The sequence below is a fragment of the Heloderma suspectum genome, chromosome 5 (assembly GCF_057233095.1).
Source record: "Heloderma suspectum isolate Gila_16-S chromosome 5, 16-S_ref, whole genome shotgun sequence".
Classification (NCBI taxonomy): Eukaryota; Metazoa; Chordata; class Lepidosauria; order Squamata; family Helodermatidae; genus Heloderma; species Heloderma suspectum.
Window position 1 is genome coordinate 132,188,347 of NC_139462.1, and position 25,569 is coordinate 132,213,915.

The window sequence follows — 25,569 nt, forward strand, 5'->3', positions numbered from 1 at the left end:
TTGCTTGGGCGTCCAGCTCCTGCGGCACTGCAAAAGTGCCGTGCAGGGGGAGGCGGATTGCTCTGTGCTATGCCAGCCTAAAGGCGGGCCGGGAGGGAGGGGGCGGGCCGGGTCAAATGCTAGGCTCTAATGTGTTGGAATTCAAGAAAAAGCAGAGGCAAGTGCGCGTTACGAGTCTTTTAAGTTGGGGCTGCTTGTTGTTGTTGTTGTTGTTCAGTCGTTCAGTCGTGTCCGACTCTTCGTGACCCCATGGACCATAGCACGCCAGGCCTTCCTGTCCTGCGCTCTCTCCCGGAGTGTGCTCAGGTTCATATTCATTGCATCGGTGATGCTATCTAGCCATCTCATCCTCTGCCGTCCCCTTCTCCTTTTGCCTTCAGTCTTTCCCAGCATCAGGGTCTTTTCCAGGGAGTTTTCTCTTCGCATTAGGTGGCCAGAATATTTGAGCTTCAGTATCTGTCCTTCCAATGAGCAGTCAGGGTTGATTTCCTTTAGGATTGACTGATTTGACCTCCTTGCAGTCCAGGGGACTCGTAAGAGTCTTCTCCAGCACCACAGTTCAAAAGCATCAATTCTTGAGCGCTCAGCCTTCCTTATAGTCCAGCTCTCACAGCCATACATTACTACTGGGAAAACCATAGCTTTGATTATGCGGACCTTTGTCGGCAAGGTGATGTCTCTGCTTCTTACTATGCTGTCTAGGTTACCCAAGTTATATACAGAGCGCAACTCGGCAAAACCTGATTTAAAACAGTGGGTCTTAAGTCACAGCTAATGTTTGCTACATTGCACCCCATTTGCAACCAAGGCATTATTGTCCCTTAAAAAAAATAAAATCCTTGCATACTGTTTTATTAGGTGAATGTGCTCCTGTATTACCACAACTACTCAAGCCAAGAGAAGAGGTGAATGAGCTCCCGAGGGAGGTTCGTCTGGCGCCTACGTTCTCCTTCCTGCACCAGGTCAAGTCCATTTTACTCTCCCAGTATTTGAGCTTCCCAATCTTTTAGCTTTGGTGTTTTAAATCTGTATTTTAAATCTCTGCATTGCTGCTTGGTTTTATTCTGGGTGCGGTGTAGTGAGAGTGTTGGGCTGGGAGTCAGGAGATCCGGGTTCTAGTCCCCACTCGACCATGGAAACTCACTGGATGACTTTGGGCCAGTCACGGACTCTCAGCCCAGCCTACCTCACAGGGTTGTTGTTGTGAGGATAAAATGGAGAGGAGGAGGAGGAGAATAATGTAAGCCACCTTGGGTTCCTTGCAAGAGGAAAAAAGGTGGGATATAAATGCAATAAATAAATAAAATTATTGTGGTTTTAAGCTTTTATATTTTATATTGTTTTTATGCTGCACTCTGTAGTTTTAATTTTTGTGAACTGCCCAGAGAGCTTTGGCTATTGGACCGTACAGTTAAATAAACAAACAAACAAATGACACAGAACTCACAGAGGGGCTGAGCTCTGACTGACTACAGCTTTTCCCAGTCTGTGCAATGCTCTTCACTGAAGATCACACAGGCTGGGTTTGCCCCTTGGGTTGGTATGAATAAGCCGGCATGCTGCTAATCAGGGTGCGAGTGCTGGAGCATCCAACCAACCCAGGGAGAGACAAGCCAGAGCTCCAGGTTTGGACCTCACGAAAAACAAGCCAGAGTTGGAGTGCCCCTCGATTCTTTAGCTACTCCTGCAGCCAGGAGGAACTAAACAAGACAGTTAGCATGCTGGTTTCTTCACAACAACCCAAGGCTTAGAAAAAAACACCTGGGTTGTCATTGTGTGCAAACCAACTCTTCATTTCTTTCAATTTCTCAGAATCTCCTGTAACAGTACACTCAAACTGGAATCCCAGACATGCCATCTGATACGGTAATCACAGTATCTTTTTGTTATTTAATGCATTTCTATACCATCTTTCTGCCAAGGCCCAAGGTGGTTTACAATTTTGAAGTACTTAGGGAGCAATACTATCCATGTTTAGACAGAAAAAGCCCTACAATGCCCAGCATGTGCTAGCCAGGGAGTTGTAGGACTTTTTTCTGTCTAAACGAGCATAGGATTGTGCCTTTAAACAAGCAAATGTTACAAAAGTAGAACAAAGTTCTCTCAGGCAGATTAAGTCTCTTCAGGAGCTGATGAAACCAGCCCCCTGGCCTGGGGTTCTCCACTTCTGCCTTCCCTCATAGGATGTGTCGTACAGGCAGATCCGCTCTCCCTGCCCCGGAACACCCCCAACCCCACCCCTTTTCAGTTGCTCCACGCTCCTCTTGTGAGCGCAGAGGACGGGGCTTCTCCACACTGCCTCCAAGGCAGCGGGAATGTGGAGGGAGGTCTGTTTTCCGGGAACCAACCTTGGAGTGCGGGCTCTGAGGTCGGTTCCCAAAGAACAGCATATCCTATGGCTGTCTAGCCGCTGTTTAGCGGCTGTAAAGTTGCTCCCTTAGCATGTTAATTTAGCAGAGTGCGAAACTGCTAATTCCTTCTGTGCATTAAGCACCTGACAATGTATTGTGATGTTTGGTTAGGATAAGAGAAGGGATGTTATAAAATGCTTTGGGGAGGTAGTCACTCCATTCAGTTTTTATTCAAAATTGTAAGAATAAATTTCTTAGCTTACCAGGTGTGAGGGAATTTTCCTTCACACACACAAGTGCCTACGTGACAAGTGACTTGAATCCTGCTGGGTCAGACCTTCTATGCTGAGTCAGGCTTTTCAGTATTTTCCCTTACTGTTGCTTCTGCCATATCAGGGAATGTTATTGAAAAGATGCCAAAGGGCACTGGCTGTAAAAGCTTCTATGCATGCTCACATTTAACCGAGTTTAACCAATCAAGTTGTTATAAATCAAATCTCTCTTCCCTGTTAAGTCATATTTACATGTGAGTATAAAAGATGAGCACGCCCATTGTTCCAGGACCAGTCTGGCTGTTGGTGTTCTGCCAGCAATAAACACACATCTGCTTAAATGCCATTTGCCTCTAAGGGGAAAAGCATTTCTACAACACAGACTAGCACTGGATTCTGAAAAAAACAATCGATGGCACTGATTTTCAGTGAATGTAGAAATGTGTGTTCTGTATGTTTATTGATGTCAAGAAATTGCAGCCCTTAGAATTCCAAAGGCATCACTCTTCTATTATAAGCTGTGAGTGGAATTAAAATGATGGTTCTACATTGCAGTTAATATTGTGGGTGCATCCACACTAGGTGGTTAGTGTTGAATTGCGATGCTTTGTTCACTCACTTTTACAGAGCACTGACACATGATATCATCCAGTCATTGTCATCTTGTATTTTCTCTACGGTTCTTCCATTTTTTTCTGAGACCACAGAAAGTCCAACTTTTTAAACAACAGTAATGCAGTGTCTGCAGGTGTGAATAGCCTTAGCGCTATTCTTCCATCTTTTTAAAAGGGCAAGTTTTTATGTGGGCAGTGACCTAGCAGGCAGGTGAAATTACAGCTCAGCACACTTTCACTATAACCTTTTCAGTAGGAGTCATTTTATCACTCCCATTTAAAAGTCTGATATTTTAATTAGTGCTACAACACTTCCAACTGTTTTTTAATAAATGTGTGTTATTGCACTATAACACCATAATGCTATAAAGATATTTCAAATAAAAAGAAACCTTTCTGGTCACTGCAGATGTGTTTGCATTATGGTATTATACCACTTTAATACTCTTTCATTTAAAAAAAAATATAGACAGAAAGGCATTTTCATACTAATTAAAAGACTGATGAAGAAAATTAAAGTGGTCATAAATGGCTCCCATCTCAATGGTTATAGTGAATGTGTGTTGAGCTTCAAATGGCCACTCATATAAATTGGACCTTCCCCTTCCAATAGTTTCTATACGAGCATTGTCATGTCTACTAGTGTGGATGGAACATAACAGGATGTACACATAAAAAAGCACAATATTCCCAATAGGGTGGTAAATCAGTTCTAATTTGCTTGTAGCTTACAACTGAAGAACAATGATTGGGTGGTGAGGCAAGTAATGGAAAACATGACAGAGGTGCATAAAATTATACATTGTGTGGAGAAAGTGGATAGGGAGAAGTTCTCATATAATACTAGAACCCAGGGTCATCCACTGAAGCTGAATGGTGGGAGATAAAAGGAAATACTTCTTCACACAGCACATAGTTAAACTATGGAATTCAATTCCACAAGATATAGTGATGGCCACCTACTTGAATGATTTTAAAAGGGGATTAGACAAATTCATAGAGCATAAAACTATCAGTGGCTATGCATCATGATGGATATATATTACCTCCAGTATCAGAGGCAGCATGCCTTTGAATATGAGTTGCTGGGGAATGCGAATGGGAGGATGTTATTGCACTCATGTTCTGCTTCTGTGGCTCGCCATAGGTCTCTGGTTGGCCACTGTGGGGATATTGGAATAGATAGGCTGATCCAGGAGGGCTGTTCTTATGTTCTCTGTAACTTTTAAGTTATGTTTTTATAAACCCTTCTCTCAGTCCAAACCATTCTTTCAGTTAAAAAAAAGGGGTCCTCTATCTTGTGACATCACGTTTTGATCCAGTGCCTCCACCCTCCACTACTGTCTTGTGTGAAAAGGAGACCCAGCCCCACTTTATATGAAGGGGGCAAAATATGTTTAGCATAAAGATGATTGCTTCACTCCCCTGAGACTTTGGAGAGTCACTGCCAGAAAGTACTGCAAATTCATATGAAGTTAGTACATGAGAAAGTTATAAGGAGTCTCTACATTAAAGAAAAAACTCGTAGTCCTACCGTTGTGGAGCCTTTCCGTGTTTACCGCGGGCTCCCAGATGGTGACCATGTCATTGCTGAGAGGGGGAGTTTTAAAATTTTCAATTTTCCTTTTATCTCAGTGAAACAGCACCATCTAGTGGCTGTTTAATAGCACAACAACACAATAGGGACAATCCAGGATATTTAAATACCTCATTATCTCTGGATCTTTTTAACATGGAATAACCAGGAAATACCACTGGATGTGCCCTGGAGGTTGACGACGTCCTGAAAAGGACCCACAAAGTTCCGTGAGTGACCCACCATGAGTGCATGATAAAAGCCTCGTTTGATGGCACCCATGGGCAGAGAACTTACTAGCTGGGAGGGGGGAGCCTCCTCCCCCAATCTCTGCATGGGTTTTTTCCAGCATCTTTTGCACAGCAGGGGAACGGAGGAAATATAGCTTTTTACCATTTATTATTTGATGCTCTTCACCTGGAACAGCAGTTGATTGGCTGCTTTTCCTTCAAAAGCAAAACGGCAGTGTTAGGCATGCATTTTATGGACCTCTTCTCAGAACTAAGCATAGTGTCAGCATTAGGAAACATTTTCATTGATCAAAGCAAAAAGAGGAAAGTGTGGTGGTTAATTGTACCACCAACCATATTTGCAGAGAAGGAAAAAATATGACCACATACTCGGTGTATACACCAGAATTGACATTAATTGTAGATTTGCTTGTTTGCTGTATTTGAACCTGGGGATAATCCAAGCTCACCATCAAGTAATGATTGAGGTTTAAAGTAAGATAAGGGAGCATTCTGCCATGTTAGTCAAAAGCCTTTTTAAGCCTTTCCCTCTCTGCACTCTAGAAAATTGTAGCTTACTTCTGGATTCCTCTATATTACGCCAAAGCAGATGGTTTAAACTTGCCTTCAGGTATGTCTATAGGTGACTTTCTATTATTTTTATTGCTTGAGAAGATTATGTTTGCAGCAGTAGGTAGCTTAAATAAGCTAAATGGAAGCTAATTCATACCTGTTCTGTTTTGGGCCTATGGCACTCAGTCATCAGAATTGCTCATTTTGAACCATTTTGCACATTGTACGTTGTTGAACTTATACTAAAGCTGAACAGTTCTGTACAACAATATCACATTCAATAAACAATTTACTGAGTAAAGGCTAGTTTGACATTAGCCCAAATATATGTTTGTTAATGTATCATAAAGGAGCAGTTCCAATGGAAGAAGAGATCTTTTTGTATTTTGTATCTTTGTGCTGTGTTGAATGTCTGTGTATTAGGATATTTAATCTTAAATACAAAAAAATAAAAAGGGAAAGGAGGATGAGATACCATCTGGAAAAGCATAGAGAATTATTCCTCATAGCTAGTGTAGCTTTTGCTCTGTGGGAATGATGGGACTAGATTCCACAACAAGAAAATTCAAACGTACTCAGAATACAGTCTCCAAATCAACACAATATACTCAAATATTTCCTCAAAACTTCCAAAGAAGTCTGATACGTATTTTTATTTATAATATTCTGTGCCTAATATTTTAGCATTTGGAAGTTACTTAGGTTCAAACTACAGGTGATTCTCAGTTGTGCAGTTATTTCCCCTGAGTATTTTTTTAAATGAAAAATAGTTTGTGACTGGTTTGGAGAGTGGGAAGTACTAGAGGGGAACGACTTCTTAACCCTGACTCCTGCCAGTTGTCCACTCAAAACTGCTTTCCCTGTGCTGCTTTTAGAAATAGGGTAGTTGCAGAAAGGAAGGTATGGAGAAGTGAGGCACAGGAGAGGACTGCTGACAGAGGGAGTCTGTGTGGGAGAAAAAATGTAGCCCATGGATCATAAAAGATCTGGCCCCTCAGCAATGTAGCATTTTCCAGATACCAGGTGGAATCCAGTGGAGCACTTCTGCCCCTGCCGATTCTCTTCCATCCAGCCAATTTCATTGTGCAAGCAGCCCCCACTGCTTGCGCAATGGCAATTTAGTGCTTACCGGGCAACCTGAAATGAGCAGAAAAGCTCGTTTCTAGGAGGAGGCAGGTTGACGAAACTTGCATAAGGGAGCTCCGCTGATCTGCCTCCTTCCAGAAATCAGCATTTCTGCTCATTTCAGGGCTTCCCCTAGGATTTCAGGGCTAAATCTCCCGTGCCTAAGCAGTGGGTCCTGTTTGTGCAAAACAATCAGCAAGACCCACCGCTTGTGCAACAGAATCAGCAGATCGGAAAAGAATTGGTGGGGGCAGAAGCATCCTCTTGGATACTGCCCAGTATGTGTACATTTTTCAGACATCTATCCCACAACCATCCAGGTCAGAAAATTGCTTTTTCTCATTCATTAAAAACAGAAACTCTCAGGAGTCCAAAATCTCTACTACATGATAGGTTCTGTATAGAACAGTAGCAGCTCTGTTGTAATTACAGGGAGATTCAGATCTGTGTTCGGAATTGCAGTGTTGTATCCTCCATTTTCCTCTTATAATCTGCATCAAATGTCTCATTCTGAGCTACAGTAAAGTGATTCTTCCAGTCCCCAGCAATTCCTAGAAGACAAAAGAATGTGAATGAGACCCTAGAGGACTCTCTGGAAGATAGAGGGTGAAGGGCATGAAAATAAATGGGGCTCACAAGCTTTAATTGGTAGATTAATCAATTACGCTTTAATCAGTAAAGATAGATTTTAATTGATGAAAGCCCAGTGAATCAGGCTGGGAGGTAAGGGCACACTTGTCTACTTTTTGGGGATTTTGCTTCTGGCATGTGAATGTAATAGGGAAAGAGAAAGAATTAAAGATGGCCTTTACTTCTAACAATCATGTGAAAAGGCACATATATTGCAGTAGTATTTGTAACTATTCAGGTGCATTTATCAGTTAACAGCAGGTGATAAATTAATAACGATTCTTTAAAAATCACTTTGTGGCCCAATGAAATACTAAGGAATAATGGCCGAAGAGAGTCCCACAAATCTTTACCCTTGCGCATGAATGGGGAAATACTTTGATCCATCACAGCAGCTGGAACCATCCTATAGTTTGCAGTAGGATTGGCCTTCATCATTTCAAAGGACGTGTTGTAGACAATCTTATCCACAACTGATTCTTCCAGGTCCTTTCCCAAGAAATGTACGAGTTTCTTAATCTCACGATTTGGATCCTATGGAACATGGCATTGAAATGGCATTACCATTGGTACGGACCTCAGATATTCCATGAGGCAATGGTGTTTCCTCTTTCAGCAAACTTTGCAGTCTATATAAAACCCCATAGAGTACAAAATAAGAGGCACCCATTACTTTTGTGCTGGACCAAATGAACAAATTGCTTTTTCTCATTCATTAAAAACAGAAACTCTCAGGAGTCCAAAATCTCTACTACATGATAGGTTCTGTATAGAACAGTAGCAGCTCTGTTGTAATTACAGGGAGATTCAGATCTGTGTTCGGAATTGCAGTGTTGTATCCTCCATTTTCCTCTTATAATCTGCATCAAATTATAATCTGTGGGCAATCTCTGGCCCACAGGCCTAATCTGGCCTGTGGATATTCCCAATACCGCCCACAGAGGGTTGGGCATCCTCTCTGGGCCCTGCTCACTCCTCTCTGCAAGCCTTACCCCTGGCCTGGAGGCTACAAATCCCCTTGTTATCTTGGGTAGCAGATCAGAGATAAAAAGGGAAGTCCCTTGGGGGAGCAGTGCTTCCTTCAAGTGCTCAGCCAGCACTTGAAGGAAGCGCACTTCACTCCTGCTTCTCATTCTCCACATGGGGAATGAGAAGCAGGAGCTAAGCGCTTGGCTGGTTCTTGCAGGAAAGCAAAGGACAAGTGAAGTTAGTCTGAGCACTCTGCCAATGCTTATGGGAATTACTGCAAGCACTGGCCAAGGGCACTCGTTCTCCATCTTCCCCTCATGGGGAAGGCAACAGATAAGCAGAGCTGGCCTGAGCACTCTGCTGGTGCTTGCAGGAACTTCTGCAAGTGCTGGCAGAGTGTGCTTTGCCTACCCTGCGTCCTCACCCCAGAGGGCAGGCAAAGCTGGCGGGGGGGGGGGGTCACCATGGGTGGCTCATCCCCAATGTGGGAAGTGCCACACACAGTGAAGCTGGTTCCCAGCCAACATGTGCATCAGCCTGGAATCCAATGATGTCAGGGGGGTGTCTCTGCCCCGACATCATTCATGCCATGGAAGGCTGGGGGGGGGGGTCTTCTGACTTCCCACCAAACATCTGCAGCCCAGCCCTGAGGTGGACTATCAGTCTATCCAGGAAGGCCATTCTTAAGATTTTCACCAGAAAAGGCAATCTATATATCACCTGTACAATGTGTTTCTTCTATCACTTCACTCCTAAAATGACAAGGATGTGCTTGTTGTCCTCTTACCTCTTTCATGTCCTCATAAAACAGGTATAGCATGGGGTGGACATTCTTCTTATTCCACCAGCTTTTCACGTGGTCATACCAGGAGCCAAAAGTGACTAGGTTTGGAGAAAGAGAGAAGCAGACACTGTCAAGTGAAAAAACAGTTGCGTATGCTTTTTTTTAAAAAAGGTAGATCTTTTAGTAGCTGAAGGGCCTCCTGCAGGGATGGGGAACTGTTTGGAGTCCACGGGATGGACTGCCCCTCCCTCCAGGTCCCCCATGACATCAGGGGGTGAGGCCCTACCATGACATCAGGGGCAGAGGCCCACCCCCTGATGTCATTGGGCCCCCAGCTGAAGCGCCAATGGCCAGGGAGCCTGCTTCTCTGCACCTGGGCTTTCCCTGGCCATGGAGGCTTCCCCTCGCAGGGAACGCCAGGGAAAAGTGCAGCCGAGCTGGCTCAGTCCCATCTTTCCTCTTTCAGGGGACTCCTTCTGAGCGGGGCTTCTGGGAGGGGCCGAGGCCTTGCAGGCCTGATGGACAAAATCTGGGCCAGAGGTTCCCCATCCCTGGCTTAATGGCTAAGGTATGAGCTGGGAAGCCCCCAGTTAAGAACCTCAGATCACTAATTCACTAGGTGGCTTTAGGCAAGCCACCCTCTTCTCAGCCTCAAGTCTTCCTGTGCAATATAGGGATAATAATGCTGGTCTTCATTACAGAGCTGCTTCTGTAAACTTTACAGAGATAACATCCCTAACGCACTTTGACCACCCAGAGGGCACTTTAGAGGTGCTAAGCGTAATTAGAATTCTCATTGCTATTTCAGCCTACAGCACCAGCTCCCTCTACCAACCTGGGCTGACTTCCAGCTGCATTGCCATAGGCTGGGCCCAGCCCTGCGGCTGCTTTGAAGTTACCCCAGTTCAGCTTTTGGCACAACAACATAACAGTAGCCATATGGGCTAATTTCTGTGCATGCCATCAGCACAGACATGATCAGCTCAGATTAGGGTACCATTGCTCAAAACTAAATGAAAACTGTGTCTGCCAAAGGACAAAATGATTGTAAAAATACAGCCTAACTCCACTGAAGATCACCATACAATCTTGCATGAAAACTGTGGATCTATACACCTATATGTAATCCACACAAGCTGGACATAATGACTATAACACCTGGGTGATAACGGGTGAAATGTAAAAACAGAGCATGCAGTAAACTAGTTTGGATGATACAACAGCCCATCGTGGGTTAATTAACCCTCAAGGGGCCATGGTGCATGTCATCCACCATCATGAATATGCAACCCCAAACTGGGGTTGCTGTGACTTGTCTTGTACTGCAAATCTGGCCAGGGGGGGTTATTTGAGGGTTAAACAACCCTCACACAACCCTAGAACAGACTCTGGGTTATGCAAGGGTTGTTTAACTCTCGAATAACCCTCCCCAGGCAGGTTCGCATGACAGGACAAGGGGTTGCATATTCGTAATGGCAGACGGCACATGCTGCGGTCCCTGAATAGTTAATTAACCCACGGTGGGCTGTAGTGTCATCTGAAATGGCCCAGTAAATCCTTCAACTTTGCTGCAAGCACAGCTTTCTCCCAGCTTCACAGCTGAAATGACAGGTGCACATAACAAATCAGACACTGGTTCAATGATTGCCCTTTCCAACATACTTCATGTGGGCTGTCCTCATTCATATTTTTAAAATCACTGTAGGGAATGTTTATCTGACGTTTAACTATTTAAATACAAAAGACTGGAGAAACTGCAGCCAGAAATATATATTCATGTGCGGTGGTCATAGAATCATAGAATAGTAGGGTTGGAAGGGGCCTATAAAACCATCGAGTCCAACCCCCTGCTCAATGCAGGAATCCAAGTCAGAGCATCATGTCCTGTTGTATTACAGTATACATGAAACATGATATTTTCAGAAATGGCAAATGTTACACATCAAACTATATATGTCACATCAGCTTTGACTCTATTAACAATATGGGAAGTACAAAATGCAAAAGTGACATCTATGGAATTAATTGTGTTCTTGCTGATGGCAGCTCACAGGTAATAGCTACAAGCTGGAAAACTGCAGAACTTTTAACCCTGAAGCCTTGATACATGGAGCTGTGGCAAATAGCTATGGCAGAAAAATGGATGTATCAACTGAAAATACAAAATCAAAGTATCTGATTTTTATACAATAAGGGATATTTCATATACAAATCAGAGACATATGCAGCAAAATCTGTCACAGCCTTTCCACTGACTATGGAAAAAAGAGTATAATTTGCTATTATGAAGAACCATAAAGAAAATATCAAGCAGCGAGCATGATATGGTAGCACCTTACAAACACCATCTGTAGTTACATCTGTAAAGTAAAAGGGAAAAAATGTTACGTGTACCACCTTCAGTCAATAACTAGACTTAAAGTTGATGTGACTTCCTTTTTTCTTAACTTGTTGTTTGGTTTGTCTTTGTATTTGGAAAATTAATAAAATTTTGAGGAAAGGGGGAGGAAATGTTTATCTGTGAAATTGTCAGTGTATTCATTAAAACAGGAAAGTTTCAAAGGGAAAAATTCCTCCTGGAACTGGGGGTTGAAGTTTCTTAGGGTCAAACAACAAGTTATGATAAAGAGGTCGGTTTGCCCTTACATGCAAGTTTATTTTTTAAATAGCCAGCCCAATCTGGATTAGGATCCTGGGGTGGGGGTGGGGATTTAACCCCTGGTGTGGCTGCCCACCCCTGCTATTTCCATGCTGGGGGGAGCTCTTCTTCACTCCATGTAATGTGTAGTTTAGCCCTCAGTGACATCATGGGAGAGTGCTTGCCAATCAGTACTGTGCACAGTTCAGCTTTTACCTGAAACTTGGGAGAATGTGGTGTGTTCTCCCCACCCCACCCCCAAGTTCAGCCTTGAAGAGACATTATACCTTTGGATTTGAACACAGTGAGGTCACTTATAGATCAGCCTCCCTGCTCTAAAAATGATACATGTATCCTCACCCACTGTTAGCCTGATGTACCGACATCACCCAAACATGGTTTTCACTCTCTCTCATTTACTGAACTTTTCTCATTAATGAATAAAAGAGAATATGGTATGGGATTTGGCTTGGGTAGCTGTTTTATTAGAGAACAGCAAAAGATTCAGAGTTTAGAGTTCAGAGGAGGGCAACGAAGATGATCAGGGGACTGGAAACAAAGCCCTATGAGGTGAGACTGAAAGAAGGGGGCATGTTTAGCCTGCAGAAGAGAAGACTGAGGGGAGATAGGAGAGTGTTCTTCAAGTACTTGAAAGGTTGTCACAGAGAGGAAGGCCAGGATCTCTTCTTGATCATCCCAGAGTGCAGGACACAGAAGAATGGGCTCAAGTTACAGGAAGCCCGATTCTAGCTGAACATCAGGAAAAACTTCCTGACTGTTAGAGCAATATGACAACGGAACCAATGACCTAGGGAGGTGGTGGGCTCTCCCACACTGGAGGCATTCAGGATGAAGCTGGACAGCCATCTGTCAGGGATGCTCTGACTTGGGGCATCTCTACACCAGCCTAAAATCCTGCATTTAAAACGGGGCTTTCGGCTTCTGTTTTAAATGCAGGATCACAATGACTCCCTTTTTCACGTGCTTCCTTTCCCCCCTCCCCTTCCCCCCTCCTTCCCGTATCCGAGTCTTCCATTATCTTTCATTGATCTCGCTCCTCTTCTTGCTGCTTTAACTCTTTTCACGGAGGAAACTGAAGCACAACGGGGTAATGTGATAGCTCATTATCTGCGATCTATTTAAAAATGGAACAAAGGGCATTTAGTGCAGGAAATGCCCTGGAGGGTCACAGCAGGGTCACGATGTCATGTAAAGAGCCCGCAAACATCCATGAAGGAGCAATCTCAATCACAGGATAAAAGCTCCATGTGAAGGAGCCCTTGGATTCCTGCATTGAGCAGGAGGTTGCACTCGATGGTCTTATAGGCTCCTTCCAACCCTACTATTCTATGATTCTATGATCTTCAGTCTGCAGTCTCACCGCTTTATGTTTCCCAAAGATTGCATATAGTTGCAAATGAATGGCTAGACTCACTTCTTCCCACCATGAATTTTTCCAGGTAGTCATCCCAGGTTCCAGGGTCCGGGTGCAGCTTATTCATCAAGTCAAAGTGGTAGAAGGAGACAGCAACATCCTTTGCATTGCGAGCTACATAGATCATCTTCATTAGAGGAAAGAAAAAAAGTGATCAAAGTTGTACTGGCAGTTTTTCACTACAGAGAAGTCTAACCCAGTGAAAAAAACAGCTTAGGTTTAATGGATAGCAGGATCAACCCATGGTTCTGACAATCAAAAAGATTTTCATGTAAGGCAGTAACAATGTATACACATGTGTACACACAGATATAGACACTCCTCTTATCTTTAACTCTTTATTTTCAGTTTGATATTACTATTCCAAATAAATAAATAGATATGTTATGGACTCAAATGATACAATCGTTTCTTTCCATATTCAAGCCCAACATATGATGAGGGCCAAACCAAAAACTGGCCTAAAAAGGCATAGGCAGCTACAATGGGATTGTACCTGGGAAGCCCAGAAGACTTTATGACCCTGTTATTGTCTCTCTGCTACACTTACAGTGGACAGAGGCGAAGAGCTCCCTTGGAAATGTGTTTGTGTTTTTTTTTAACTACTAAATCAAATGCTTCATCTCTGCAGTGTGTGAGAAGCAATAAACAGAATTTTGTAATGAAATGTCACATCTCAGAGTGGGACAGGCAAGCCAAGATTTCCAAGTCGCCTGAAGGTGTACAAATCTGCTCAGCAGCTTAGTTTTACTGGCGGGCCTTTATGAGGAAGGGGTAGAGAGTGGCTGGCCAGTGCTACTTTTTAAAACAAACTTGACAGAGCAGCTCATGCAATGCCTTCCCCTAAGAAGGGACAGGGCAAGTGAAAGGAGGGCCATAGTCAAGGGGAGAGTCAAGAGATTGTTGGTGACTGCTGTGGGAAGAAGAGCTAGATAGAGACCAAAGGAGAAGAGGGAGAAAAAGGAGAAAAGGAAAGGGAGAGACATGACAGCAGAAAGTTCCAGGGGGCTGGAGGTGTTACCCTTTGATGTTTTTGCTGCAAAAGACTTCTGTAGCACCTGCGACTAACAAATTCGCAACAAACAGGTTAGTCTTTAGAGTGCGTTAGGCCTCATTGCTGTTTTGAAAGCAAGAAGAACCATGGCTGCAAGACAGCAGAAACTAATACATGGAAAGGAAACTTGCTTTTACATAAAGTTGTTGTCAAATAATGAGAAGTGGTTTGGGGTTGGGCTCTGTTAGATTTTTGTCTATTCATTGGGTTTAGTTGTTAATTAATTCAGCAGCCCATCAAGCTAAAAATTGCCAGTCTGCTTCTCCTCATCTGGAATTGAGGACTATATATATTATTACCTTGATCCCTGTATATAACAGTCTGGATTGGCAACTGAGGGGGCTAAATGGTACTCTTCAGATGCTAGGCTCCAGTAGCTGGTCACTGGTTCAAAATAATCCATTTCCACTGACTTTAAGAAGGAACAGCCTTTTCCCCACTTTCTTTTTGTTCCAATGACAAATAACATTGATATGACTGCACTGATTTTTTCAGGTAGATTCTCTAAGGAAGTCAGTCTATCAATTCAAGTAAGTTATCTCACCACTTGACAGGAAGTACTCCTGCTACTGATATCATTACAGAAAGCACATAATTATTTCCTTCCAGGTCGATATCACAGGAAAAAAGAGTATGGAATATGGCTATGAGTCACTGCCGCATATCAGTATACTGTGAGGGTAAGCAACTCACAGCTCCTAGGCCATAACTAACCCTCCTGAGTGATGCACCTGGCATCCCATAAGGAAAAGACAGGTGTGAATAACCAGTGTCTGTGACACTTGGGCTTGAAAGCAGGCTGTTTTTGGTGGTTGGGAGCACCTGGGGATATGACCTGCCACTTTTCACCTTTGCCTTGTCAAAATAGCTCTCAAGCAAAGCTAGTGGTTGACATACTATCTTGTGGGATTGGTTCCCAAATTAATTACCTTGCAGCCATTTTCCCAGAAGGACTTGGGAAGGAGGTTAACTGGGAGGTGTGTCTTCACCACTCGAGGAGATGGCATCTGAGCTAATTGTTCTGTGCCTGGAGAGCAAAATGGTGTTACTAGATAAGGCACATGATCAACTTGGTAAAGTAATTGTCAGCACACGAGCAATAGCTTTTGAACTGTTGACTTGGAGAATGATAGACCATTATTCTTTCTGTGTACCTTCATCGCACAGCTCTGGCCAGAGGAGGGAAGTGCTGGGAGATCTGTGAAACACCAGCCAAGGAAGCCCCCTTGCACTAGTAGGCCAGTGAGCCTTGCTTGCTGGTCTGAGAAATTAGGGAGCCAGTTTTGTCTGGCTACTCAAGGTCTTTCAAAGAGCTGGGTCTGACAGTCATGTTAGCAATCTAGTTTTCATTGAGGCGGTGTTTCTGTTTCTAGTTACCAGCAGAGACATGCTATCATGCTGTATAAGGTCCACATAAGGATGGTCAGAAAGCAGGGATAAGGATGCTTTGATCTGGGTCCAAATCAGAAGACACCTCAGGAACCCCATTCTGCAGAGAAACAGGATGCCTTGTTTCTCTGCAGAAACAGATTCTGCTGGGAACAAGATGTGCGGGGAGAGCGCACCTCATTCACCAATAGAATTGTAGTCCTCACAGCCTACTGAACAGCTGTTTTGAGGGCTGTCAAGTGCCCCATTCTACTGGGAAAGAAGGCATGCACTCTGTGCATGCTTTGTTTCCCAACAGAATCACTAGGGTTTCAAGGATGGCAGCAATGGTAGCAAGGCCCACATGGGGGTCACACAAAGGTGATGGCAGGCCACACACATCCCATGGGCCACATTTTGCGCAACCTTGATGTACACAGTGCTCAAAGTCAAGTGGATGCTATCCCACTTCTTTTCAGGAGACCTATAACCATCCCACTCCTTTTCAGGCAGGCATGACCAAGTGTGGACTAGCCATCCTTCTCCCTCATTTCTCTCATTTCAGGCACCAGATGTAGAAAGAGAGAATGCCCTCTGAAAATTTATTCTGACCTAAGTGCACAAAACAGCCAAACCTGTGCAAGAAATAAAGCTTTGGTTTCATGTTCCCATTCCTCAAGACATGGAAGAGAAGCACAGAGAGGCTTTAATCCTCTGCCAGGCATCAAACCAGAAACTTGATTGGCCAGATGAAGCCTCTTGTTCCTCCACCCCCTTAATTTTTATCTGCTCATCCTGGATCTCTAAAATGCAAGTTCTCTCAGTAAGTAGTTCCAAATGTACCTGCTTGCATCTTCCCTGGGGCAGCAAATTCCAACATAGGGACTTTATTGAAAATCGCATCCCGCTTGCATTTGTCAGGGTCACCTTCATGCAGAATCATGTCCACAATTTCACTCACCCATGTAGTTCCTGGAAACAAACAAAAATCCCAGTTTTTGGTCTCCGCTTACCTGGAGGAAAATCAATGCCCTGAGATCAGTAGGAGGGTCTTATGCAGCAGGATGCAAACTGTGGATGCTGGAAAACCTCCAAATAGTCTACTCATAGTCAGGTAGGTTAATCCTATAGATGTATAGTGTATATGTTTACTAGAATGTAAAAGTGCTTCCAGACCAAAGGCTCCTAGTGCTACCAGTCAAAAGACATCGTGCAACTATTCCACCTTTTCCTCCATAATGGATTTACTATGGTAATAAACTAGATGAAAGAAACAGTGGGAAAACATGGGAGTATTACAAATAGATGTTGCCTGAACCCTGTAACATTCTCTGAATGAGGCAAGGCACTGCACAATAAAAGCATCTCTGGGAAGCACCGCAAGTCACACTGTGTTCAGTAGGGCTGACTCACAAGTAAGTGTGGACAGAACTGCATGTAGACTTATTTGTTCTTAGAGTAGGCCCATTGAAATCAAGGGGACTTAAGTTAGTTACTGACAAGTCCCATTGATCTCAAGGGGAGATCAGTCTTAATTATACTCTGAGTCTGGATCCAATCCATAGACTGAATCTACAAGCAAATCAGTCCAATTAGCAGGGAGAAACCTTGTCATCCCAATCCTAGCATTTCCTGGACTATAATGCAGAGCTGGGATGTAATCCCTAACCAGGAGTGGTTCTACCATTTGACAAACTGAGGTGGGCCACTTCAGACAGTAGATCTGGGGCATCATCAAAGGGCAACACATTGTCAGATTGCCCTGTTCCATCCACTAAGAACTCACCAGATTTTGGGTACGTGGCTATCACAATATCATCAGGCCTGCTCTGGAAATTATCAATTCTGTCCCAGTCAAAGGAAAACGCGCAGACCATAGGAACACCATGGACCATCTGCCAGTCTTTCCGAAGGTAAGCATCTGGGGTGGCCATCTTTGGGGGAAATGTCAAGCAATACAATCAAAATAAGAAAAGAGAAACATCTGCAAGGATATCCATTGCATTATTGGACACTTCGTTGAATAAGGTAGGAAGAGTTAATTATTAATTAGCAGAATTATCTCTGGGTTTGTTGCCATTCTAATAAAATGCTCTAATTACTTAACTATTTTGACTGGTCAGTTGACCAAGGCTCTCCCTCATATGTACTCTCCAACATTTCACAGAAGATCACATCACTCCAGTGCTGAAGGAGTTGCACTGGTTACCAGTTGTTTTCCGGGCCAAATTCAAGGTGTTGGTTTTGACCTTTAAAACCCTATATGGTTCCGGCCCAGCCTATCTTAAGGAGCGCCTCCAGCAGCACCAGACAGGCCGCTTAACAAGATCAGCCTTGGATGGCCTTCTCTCTGTCCCATCAGCCAGGACAGCTAGACTGGTGGGGACGAGGGAGAGGGCCTTTTCTGTGGTGGCCCCCACTCTGTGGAACTCCCTCCCTAGGGAACTCCGTCATGCCCCCTCTTTAATGAGCTTCCGTCGTGCATTAAAAACGTTGTTGTTCAGGCAGGCATTTGGGGTGGGTTACGGTATTTTAGAAAATGTTTTTATTGTAGAATTTTATTGTTTTAAACTGTTTTTATTGTATGTTGTACATCACCCAGAGTGGCTGGGTGACCAGCCAGATGGGCGATTAATAAATTTAATAATAATAATAAAACAATAAAGATAATAGGAACATTCTTGTGTACATATAATACCATTGTTCTCCCACCAAGGACTGCTGTCCTTCACGCTATCCATTGCTAGAGACTCTTCTTTATTTTGGGTGCCCCTTGAATAACTTTGTTTAGTAAGTCCTATGAACCACATGGGGATAGGAAGCAAGACATGGTCACTGAGCCATGAAGAGGAGAAGGGAATGTAAACTGAGAAACTGCCCTCATCCCTTGTACCACCAGGAAATGCTCTTATGCTCACTCTCTTGGTGCTGGACCTGGTCAGACTGCCTCTGATCCAACAGGATCTGTCGAGATGGAGACACTGGCTTGCAGTGGGAAAACTACAGGCATATCCCCCTATATATCTGCAGTAATAATACTTGGCATTTATATAGCATTCAAAGCACTTCACACATTTTCTATCTGTAATCCCTACAACAAGGAGTGTTATCATTACATTGGAGATAAGAGTGCTGATAGCAGCTTGCCTAGCGTTATCTTGTGAATTTGTGCCTGAATAGAGATCTGAGTCCGGGGCTCTTCCTGGCTCACAGCTCACTCTTATCTGCTATATTACACCAGTTCCACAGCCTTGACAAATGGTTTTTCCAAGCAGGGAAAAAAAGAGGATAATGAACGGAATTTAGCTCATTGTTCAGGTATCTGCATAATGCATTTGCAGCAGCCCCAACTCTAGAAACAGAGGAAATGAGAGCCAATATGCAATCTAGTAACTAAGAAAAAGAAACAAATATTTGTTGTTGTTGTTCAGTCGTTCAGTCATGTCCGACTCTTCGTGACCCCATGGACCATAGCACTCCAGGCCTTCCTGTCCTGCGCTCTCTCACGGAGCGTGCGCAAGTCCATATTCATTGCATCAGTGATGCTATCTAGCCATCTCATCCTCTGCAGTCCCCTTCTCCTTTTGCCCTCAGTCTTTCCCAGCATCAGGGTCTTTTCCAGAGAGTTTTCTCTTCATATTAGGTGGCCAAAATATTTCAGCTTCAGCTTCAGTATCTGTCCTTCCAATGAGAACTCAGGGTTGATTTCCTTTAGGATTGACCGATTTGACCTCCTTGCAGTCCAGGGGACTTGTAAGAGTCTTCTCCAGCACCACAGTTCGAAAGCATCAATTCTTCGGCGCTCAGCCTTCCTTACAGTCCAGCTCTCATAGCCATACGTTACTACTGGGAAAACCATAGCTTTGATTAGACAGACCTTTGTCGGCAAGGTGATGTCTCTGCTTCTTACTATGCTGTCTAGGTTTGCCATAGCTTTCCTCCCAAGGAGCAAGCGTCTTTTAATTTTATGGCTACAGTCACCGTCTGCCATGATCTTGGAGCCCAAGAAAATAAAATCTGTCACTGCTTCCATTTCTTCCCCTTCCATATGCCAGGAAGTGATGGGGCCAGATGCCATGATCTTCATTTTTTTAATGTTGAGTTTCAAACCAGCTTTTGCACTCTCCTCTTTCATCCTCAACAAGAGTCTCTTTAGATCCTCTTCACTTTCTGCCATTAGGGTGGTATCATCTGCGTATCTGAGGTTGTTGATAATTCTCCCGGCAATCTTAATTCCGACCTGTGATTCATCCAACCCTGCGTTTCTCATGATGTACTCTGCATATAAGTTAAATAAGCAGGGCGACAATATGCAGCCTTGTCGTACTCCTTTCCCAATTTTGAACCAATCGGTCGTTCCATTTGAGGTTCTTACTATTGCTTCTTGACCCTCGTACAGGTTTCTCAGGAGACAGGTAAGGTGGTCTGGTACCCCCATCTCTTTCAGAATTTGCCACAGTTTGTTGTGATCCACACAATCAAAGGCTTTAGCGTAGTCAATGAAGCAGAAATAGAGGTTTTTCTGGAATTCTCTTGCTTTCTCCATGATCCAGCAAAAGTTGGCGATTTGATCTCTAGTTCCTCTGCCTCTTCGAAACCCATCTTGTACTTCCGGTAGTTCTCGGTTCGCATACTGCTGAAGCCTAGCTTGTAGGATTTTGAGCATAACCTTGCTGGCGTGTGAAATGAGCGCAATTGTACGGTAGTTTGAACGCTCTTTGGCATTGCCCTTCTTTGGAATTGGAATGTAAACTGACCTTTTCCAGTCTCGTGGCCACTGTTGAGTGTTCCAAATTTGTTGGCATATTGAGTGCAGCACTTTAACAGCATCGTCTTTTAGGATTTTAAATAGCTCAGCTGGAATACTGTCATCTCCTCTAGCTTTGTTGTTACTAATGCTTCCTAAGGCCCACTTGACTTCACTCTCGAGGATGTCCGGCTCAAGTTCAGTGACCGCACTGGCTATCAGGGACATTCAGATCTTTCCTGTATAGTTCTTCTGTGTATTCTTTCCACCTCTTCTTAATCTCATCTGCTTCTGTTAGGTCCCTGCCTTCTTTGTCCTTTATCATGCCTGTCTTTGCACAAAATGTTCCCTTGAGATCTGATTTTCTTGAAGAGATCTCTAGTCTTCCCCATTCTGTTGTTTTCTTCGATTTCTTTGCATTGTTCATTTAAAAAGACCTTCTTGTCTCTCCTTGCTATTCTCTGGAACTCTGCATTCAGTTGGATATATCTTCCCCTTTCTCCCTTGCTTTTCGCTTCCTTTCTTTCCTCAGCTACTTGTAAAGCCTCATCAGACAGCCACTTGACTTTCTTGCATTTCTTTTTCTTTGGGATGGATTGAGTTGCTGCCTCCTGAACAATGTTACGGACCTTTGTCCATAGTTCCTCAGGCACTCTGTCTATCAGGTCTAATCCCTGAAATCTATTCCTCACCTCCACTGTATATTCATAAGGGATATGATTTAGTTCATACCTGAATGGTTTAGTGGTTTTCCCTACATTCTTCAATTTAAGCTGAAATTTTGCAATAAGAAGCTCATGATCTGAGCCCAGTCAGCTCCAGGTCTTGTTTTTACTGACTGTATAGAGCTTCTCCATCTTTGGCTGCAAAGGACATAATCAATCTGATTTCAATATTGACCATCTGGTGATGTCCATGTGTAGAGTCACCTCTTGTGCTGTTGGAAAAGAGTGTTTGCTATGATCAGTGTGTTCTCTTGGAAAAGCTTTATTAGCCTTTGTCCTGCTTCATTTTGTACACCAAGACCATGCTTGCCTGTTATCCCGGTGATTTCTTGACTTCCTACTTTAGCATTCCAATCCCCTATGATAAAGAGGACATCTTTTTGGGGTGTTAGTTCTAGAAGGTGTTGTAGGTCTTCATAGAACCGATCAACCTCACCTTCTTCAGCATCAGTGGTTGGGGCATAGACTTGAATTACTGTGATGTTGAATGATTTGCCTTGGATTCGTATTGAGATCATTCTATCGTTTTTGAGATTGTACCCCAGTACTGCTTTTCCCACCCTTTTGTTGACTATGAGTGCTACTCCATTTCTTCTAAGGGATTCTTGCCCACAGTACTAGATATGATGGTCACCTGAATTAAATTCGCCCATGCTTGTCCATTTTAGTTAACACTCTGCACAGATCTGAAGCTGGTTGGCTCTGTTGCACATTTTTACCAAGTATGCCGCTATTTTTACTTTTAGTCTAGGAAATGTTATGGTCTCCTTATCTCAGTATTTTTTTTAACTGAGTTCTAAACTTACTGTACCTTCAAGAATATCCCTGCTTAACCTCATGCTAATCATGTGTTTGGTGAGATTCTCACATGCTGCGGTGTGTGTCGCACTGCTGCATGCAAGAATCTGTGGATCAGAAGACTGGCTTTTGAAGGTTATTTTAGCAAAAGTGCTACCCTCTTCCCCTTGCTCCTATCACCCTCACTCTCTTGCCTGGTGATGTGTCCACCTAGATGCTTGGAAAACTGACCTGAAGAATAGCTGCTCTTTCCTCCAGCTGCTCCTTGCAGAGTTCCCATGCAGGATCTCAGAAACAAATACCAAGGCCTGATTTAGATACAATAATTAAAGCTTCTGGTTGGAGTTTGCATCAAATCACAGATTCCCGTTACATCCAAATATGAGAAATTGTGATTTGTGCAATTCAGCACAGCAAACCAGGATCAAAACATGTCTTGATATTCTGGTGTGTACAAAATACAGTTTCCTGTATTGAAACAAAATGGAAACTGCAGTTTCATAACCAGACACTTTACATTTCCTCGTCTTGCACACAAAGGTGAATGGGGAGCATGTGAGTCTGAGGCTTGTTCTTGTAATGATAAACCATGGTTTGTCATTAAATTTGAATCAGGCCTAAAGGTGGAATCTGACAATACAATTACTGCCAACCTTTGCAAAAAAAATAAATATTTGGATCTTTTATTTAATCATACTTAGAGTAGACCCATTGAAATTAATGGGAGTTAAGTTATGACTAACTTAAGTTCCCTTGGTTTCAATGAGTCTACTCTTGTATGACTAATTCTGAAAATATCCCTATAACTCACGCAAGCAGGCTACTTGCATGAGTACTATAACCTAGAAGTGACTGACTCATGCAAGATCTGTAAAGTGGATGAAGCAAAGCTCCCAGCCTGCGCAGAAGCCCCAGTTTGGGTGGGTGAGTAGCCAGCAGGACGGAAGGCAGGAGTAGGCGGACTCTCCACAACTGGATGGGGTGGGGCAGCCCACGTGGGGCCCTCAAGAGCCAATCTGAGAGTTCATTGGCTCAGTGGAGGCAGAGCTATGTGGCGGACCAGGGAGAGAACAGCCTCCCTCTGCTCTGTGAACAGGCTATAAATTCTGGCCCATACCTACCTCCCCATCAGTGCCAGGGACAAGTTCCTCACTCACTAATCTCCAAAAGAAAAGTGATCTAGCTATGGAATGAGATCAGATGGGGCTCATGCACAACTGGGCAAACCCTGGAGTTGTTTTGCCTTCCTTGTAGCAATTAACCCCAAGAGTACCTTATCAGCACAATTGTTGTATGTGTTGCGACAGGAAATCCTGACATTGTTGTTCCTTTGTTTTTGTTGCAACTTGGCAGTGCAGCCATAGGCAGCATCAAGGTGGTGTTGTTCTAAGGGATGCGGGAACAAGCTCCCCACTTCCCATTGAGGGATCTTGAGGGATGTGGTGGCAAGGCCCTGCATGGCTTCCACACATCCAGGGTGCAGGAAGGGCCCAGAAGAACTGTTTATGCCATGGTGGGCCCATGTCCCCAGCAGGCTGGCTTAGCCAATGGCATTGGCTCTCAAGCAAGCTGCCCAATGCTTGAATTTGTGCCTTAAGTCCCCATCAAATCTATTTAGCTCTAAACAATACAGTTGTGGCCAGTTAATAACCCAGCCAGGTCTGAGTGTCAATGATTTATTTTCTTTAAAACATTTTTATCCTGCCCTATATCATTAAGATCTCAGGGTGGTGTACAGATAAAATCAGTTTGATGATGGTATTATCCATTCAGTCATGTCCGACTTTTGGCAATTCTATGGATCATCTCTCTCCACGTATCCCGATCTTGTACTATTTCTTTGAGCTGTTCCAAGCTCTGGTTGGTATCAATTTTGATGGTATCTAGCCATCTTGTTCTTTGGCGGCCCAGTTTCCTTTTGCCACAAAAATCAGTTTAAACAGTATGAAACAATAATTTAAACAGCTAAAACCACATTAAACCATTCAACAGGGCTAACACCAATTAAAAAACCTAAAACAATAACACAGTTAAAACCTTGTGCAACTTTAGGGAATTCAATTAGCCCTCAAAGGCTTTGGTGAATATGATGGCCTCCCTCCTCCAGTTACCTGAACCCTACTTCTGCTCTGCCTGTGCAAATTGCAAGGTACAATTTTCCAGTTCACGGAAGAGCTGCAATCTCACATGAATGCAGGGCTCTGACAGCATACTGCTCATGTACAAGCTCTGCTTACACCTATGGGAGCAGGGTTTTTGTGAAAGCCTGCTCAGCCTAGGCTGACTGAGGCCACATCTACATGGCACCGATTTCACTGTTCATTCCGTCGGAGCTGCGCAGTATTAGCACTGCAGATTAACAACTGGGGCAGTAGATGGGAGCGGTAAAGCCGGCTTCCTGAGCCGGGAAGAGCAGAGAGCACAGAGCTGGGGAGGCGGGTGCATGACTAGCACGTAGGACTTGCTTGCGAGTAGGCATTCATAACAAACCCTGCATACACTTTTCTGAGGTGGGCAGGCAAGCAGGCAGCTGTTGCCTTGGGAGATTGAGCCCATGCAGGGAGCTGGGGAGAAGGAGAGAGTGAGTAGCACAGTCTCTTAAGTGCCCGGTCAACAGGGCCCCGCGCGTGCGCACACACATACACACACGCTAAATGAAGTGCTTCTGAGTACATGTTTATGAAAACCATCTGCCCTGGCACCGGCCCTTTCTCAACTGCAGAGCTGCACATCCACAGGCATCCAGCATTTCTCAGCTGTGTTCCTTCGTAGCTGAACATCTCCACTCTCAAGCTCGGTACTTAAAGTGAGAGAGGCAGCGATGTGGAACTGAAGGCAATGAGTTACTTCCCGGTAGACATGATGTTTTTCCCTCTGCTCCTCCCCTGCCCCCAGCTACTTTCCCTTCCACCAATCTGCAAGGCGTCCACCAGCCTGCTTCTTCATGCCTCTGTAACTTCTTAAAGATACGTTCACATAAATCACAGCCATCTCCACACCCTGCTCTTTCCCCAACCTAGCTTTTCTTAGAGCAGTAACAGACCCAACCCTAAACCCCAGCCTCCACCGTCCCCCCCCCCCCGGAAGATCTAGTTTGAGACTTTAGCACCTTCTCCAGGAATCTTCAGTCTAGAAATCACAAAGATTTCAGGTAACTTCTCATTCAGCTGGAGTACCGGGATATCCTGTTGAAATTACAAGTACAGACCCCTCTTTCCAGTTTGCTATTACAGCATTAAAATGCAAACTTCCAAACTTTCCCCCCAACTTTCCATGTCAGAATGCCCCGCCCCAAACTGAAGTATCAGTTATTTCATGGGATGACCCCCCCAATCTCAACAAGATCACAGAAGAAGCCTGCAGATGTCACCAATTATTGCTAGAAGAGACACCAATTTTCTAAAAGCAACATTATTTCAACAGGTAAAAGAGAAAAGCCAGGCTTACCTTTCTCTTGGCACTACAGCTTTAATGGTGAAACCTGACAATTGGCAACAAAGTGCGATTTCCACAGGGATATAAACAGGGAAGGGATTAGGGAGGCTTTCTCTGCCAACGGAAGAAAAGAAGCCCTCAGAAACACAGCCAAGGAAACCAAAGGTCCTGGGTGCCTAAACTGTGTGTGTAAAATGGGAGGAGCTGGGCAATGAAAACTGGGTTGAAAGCCAGTGAGCAAAGAA

The 25,569-nt window shown here is 44.0% G+C and overlaps 1 protein-coding gene and 1 long non-coding RNA gene across 4 annotated transcripts; one reads left to right on the plus strand and one right to left on the minus strand.

The window, feature by feature from the left end:
* Positions 1-26: 26 nt before the first annotated feature.
* LOC146344510 (uncharacterized) lies at positions 27-13,598 on the plus strand. The gene is made up of 4 exons (XR_014792233.1): positions 27-157; positions 859-962; positions 1,813-1,866; positions 13,223-13,598. It is a non-coding gene; the product is annotated as an uncharacterized LOC146344510 (long non-coding RNA).
* LOC146344511 (sulfotransferase 1B1-like) lies at positions 3,933-25,472 on the minus strand. 3 transcript variants are annotated; one of them, XR_014792232.1, is made up of 9 exons: positions 25,337-25,472; positions 17,406-17,553; positions 16,463-16,591; positions 15,181-15,278; positions 13,198-13,324; positions 9,128-9,222; positions 7,725-7,905; positions 7,014-7,292; positions 5,197-6,660 (listed from the first exon to the last, which is right to left on the minus strand). XR_014792232.1 is itself a non-coding variant. In XM_084857517.1 (8 exons), the coding sequence occupies exons 2-8, from the start codon at positions 17,551-17,553 to the stop codon at positions 7,180-7,182; spliced, it is 891 nt and encodes a 296-aa protein (XP_084713643.1). In that variant the 5' UTR covers positions 25,337-25,472; the 3' UTR covers positions 3,933-7,179. The 3 variants fall into 3 exon arrangements, 2 of the variants coding, with proteins under 2 accessions (XP_084713643.1, XP_084713644.1); XM_084857517.1 differs by having other exon boundaries at positions 3,933-7,292; XM_084857518.1 differs by lacking the exon at positions 25,337-25,472 and adding an exon at positions 24,999-25,167 and having other exon boundaries at positions 3,933-7,292.
* Between the last annotated feature and the right edge of the window lie 97 nt (positions 25,473-25,569).

Excerpts from the sequence above, each read along its gene's own strand:
- LOC146344511 (XM_084857517.1), bottom strand. The coding sequence starts at position 17,553 with ATGGCCACCCCAGATGCTTACCTTCGGAAAGACTGGCAGATGGTCCAT. Across the intron at positions 13,325-15,180 it reads TCTGGGAAAATGGCTGCAAG|ATGATCTATGTAGCTCGCAA; the intron begins GTAATTAATTTG and ends CCTCTAATGAAG. Across the intron at positions 9,223-13,197 it reads AAAATTCATGGTGGGAAGAA|TCACTTTTGGCTCCTGGTAT; the intron begins GTGAGTCTAGCC and ends CTCCAAACCTAG.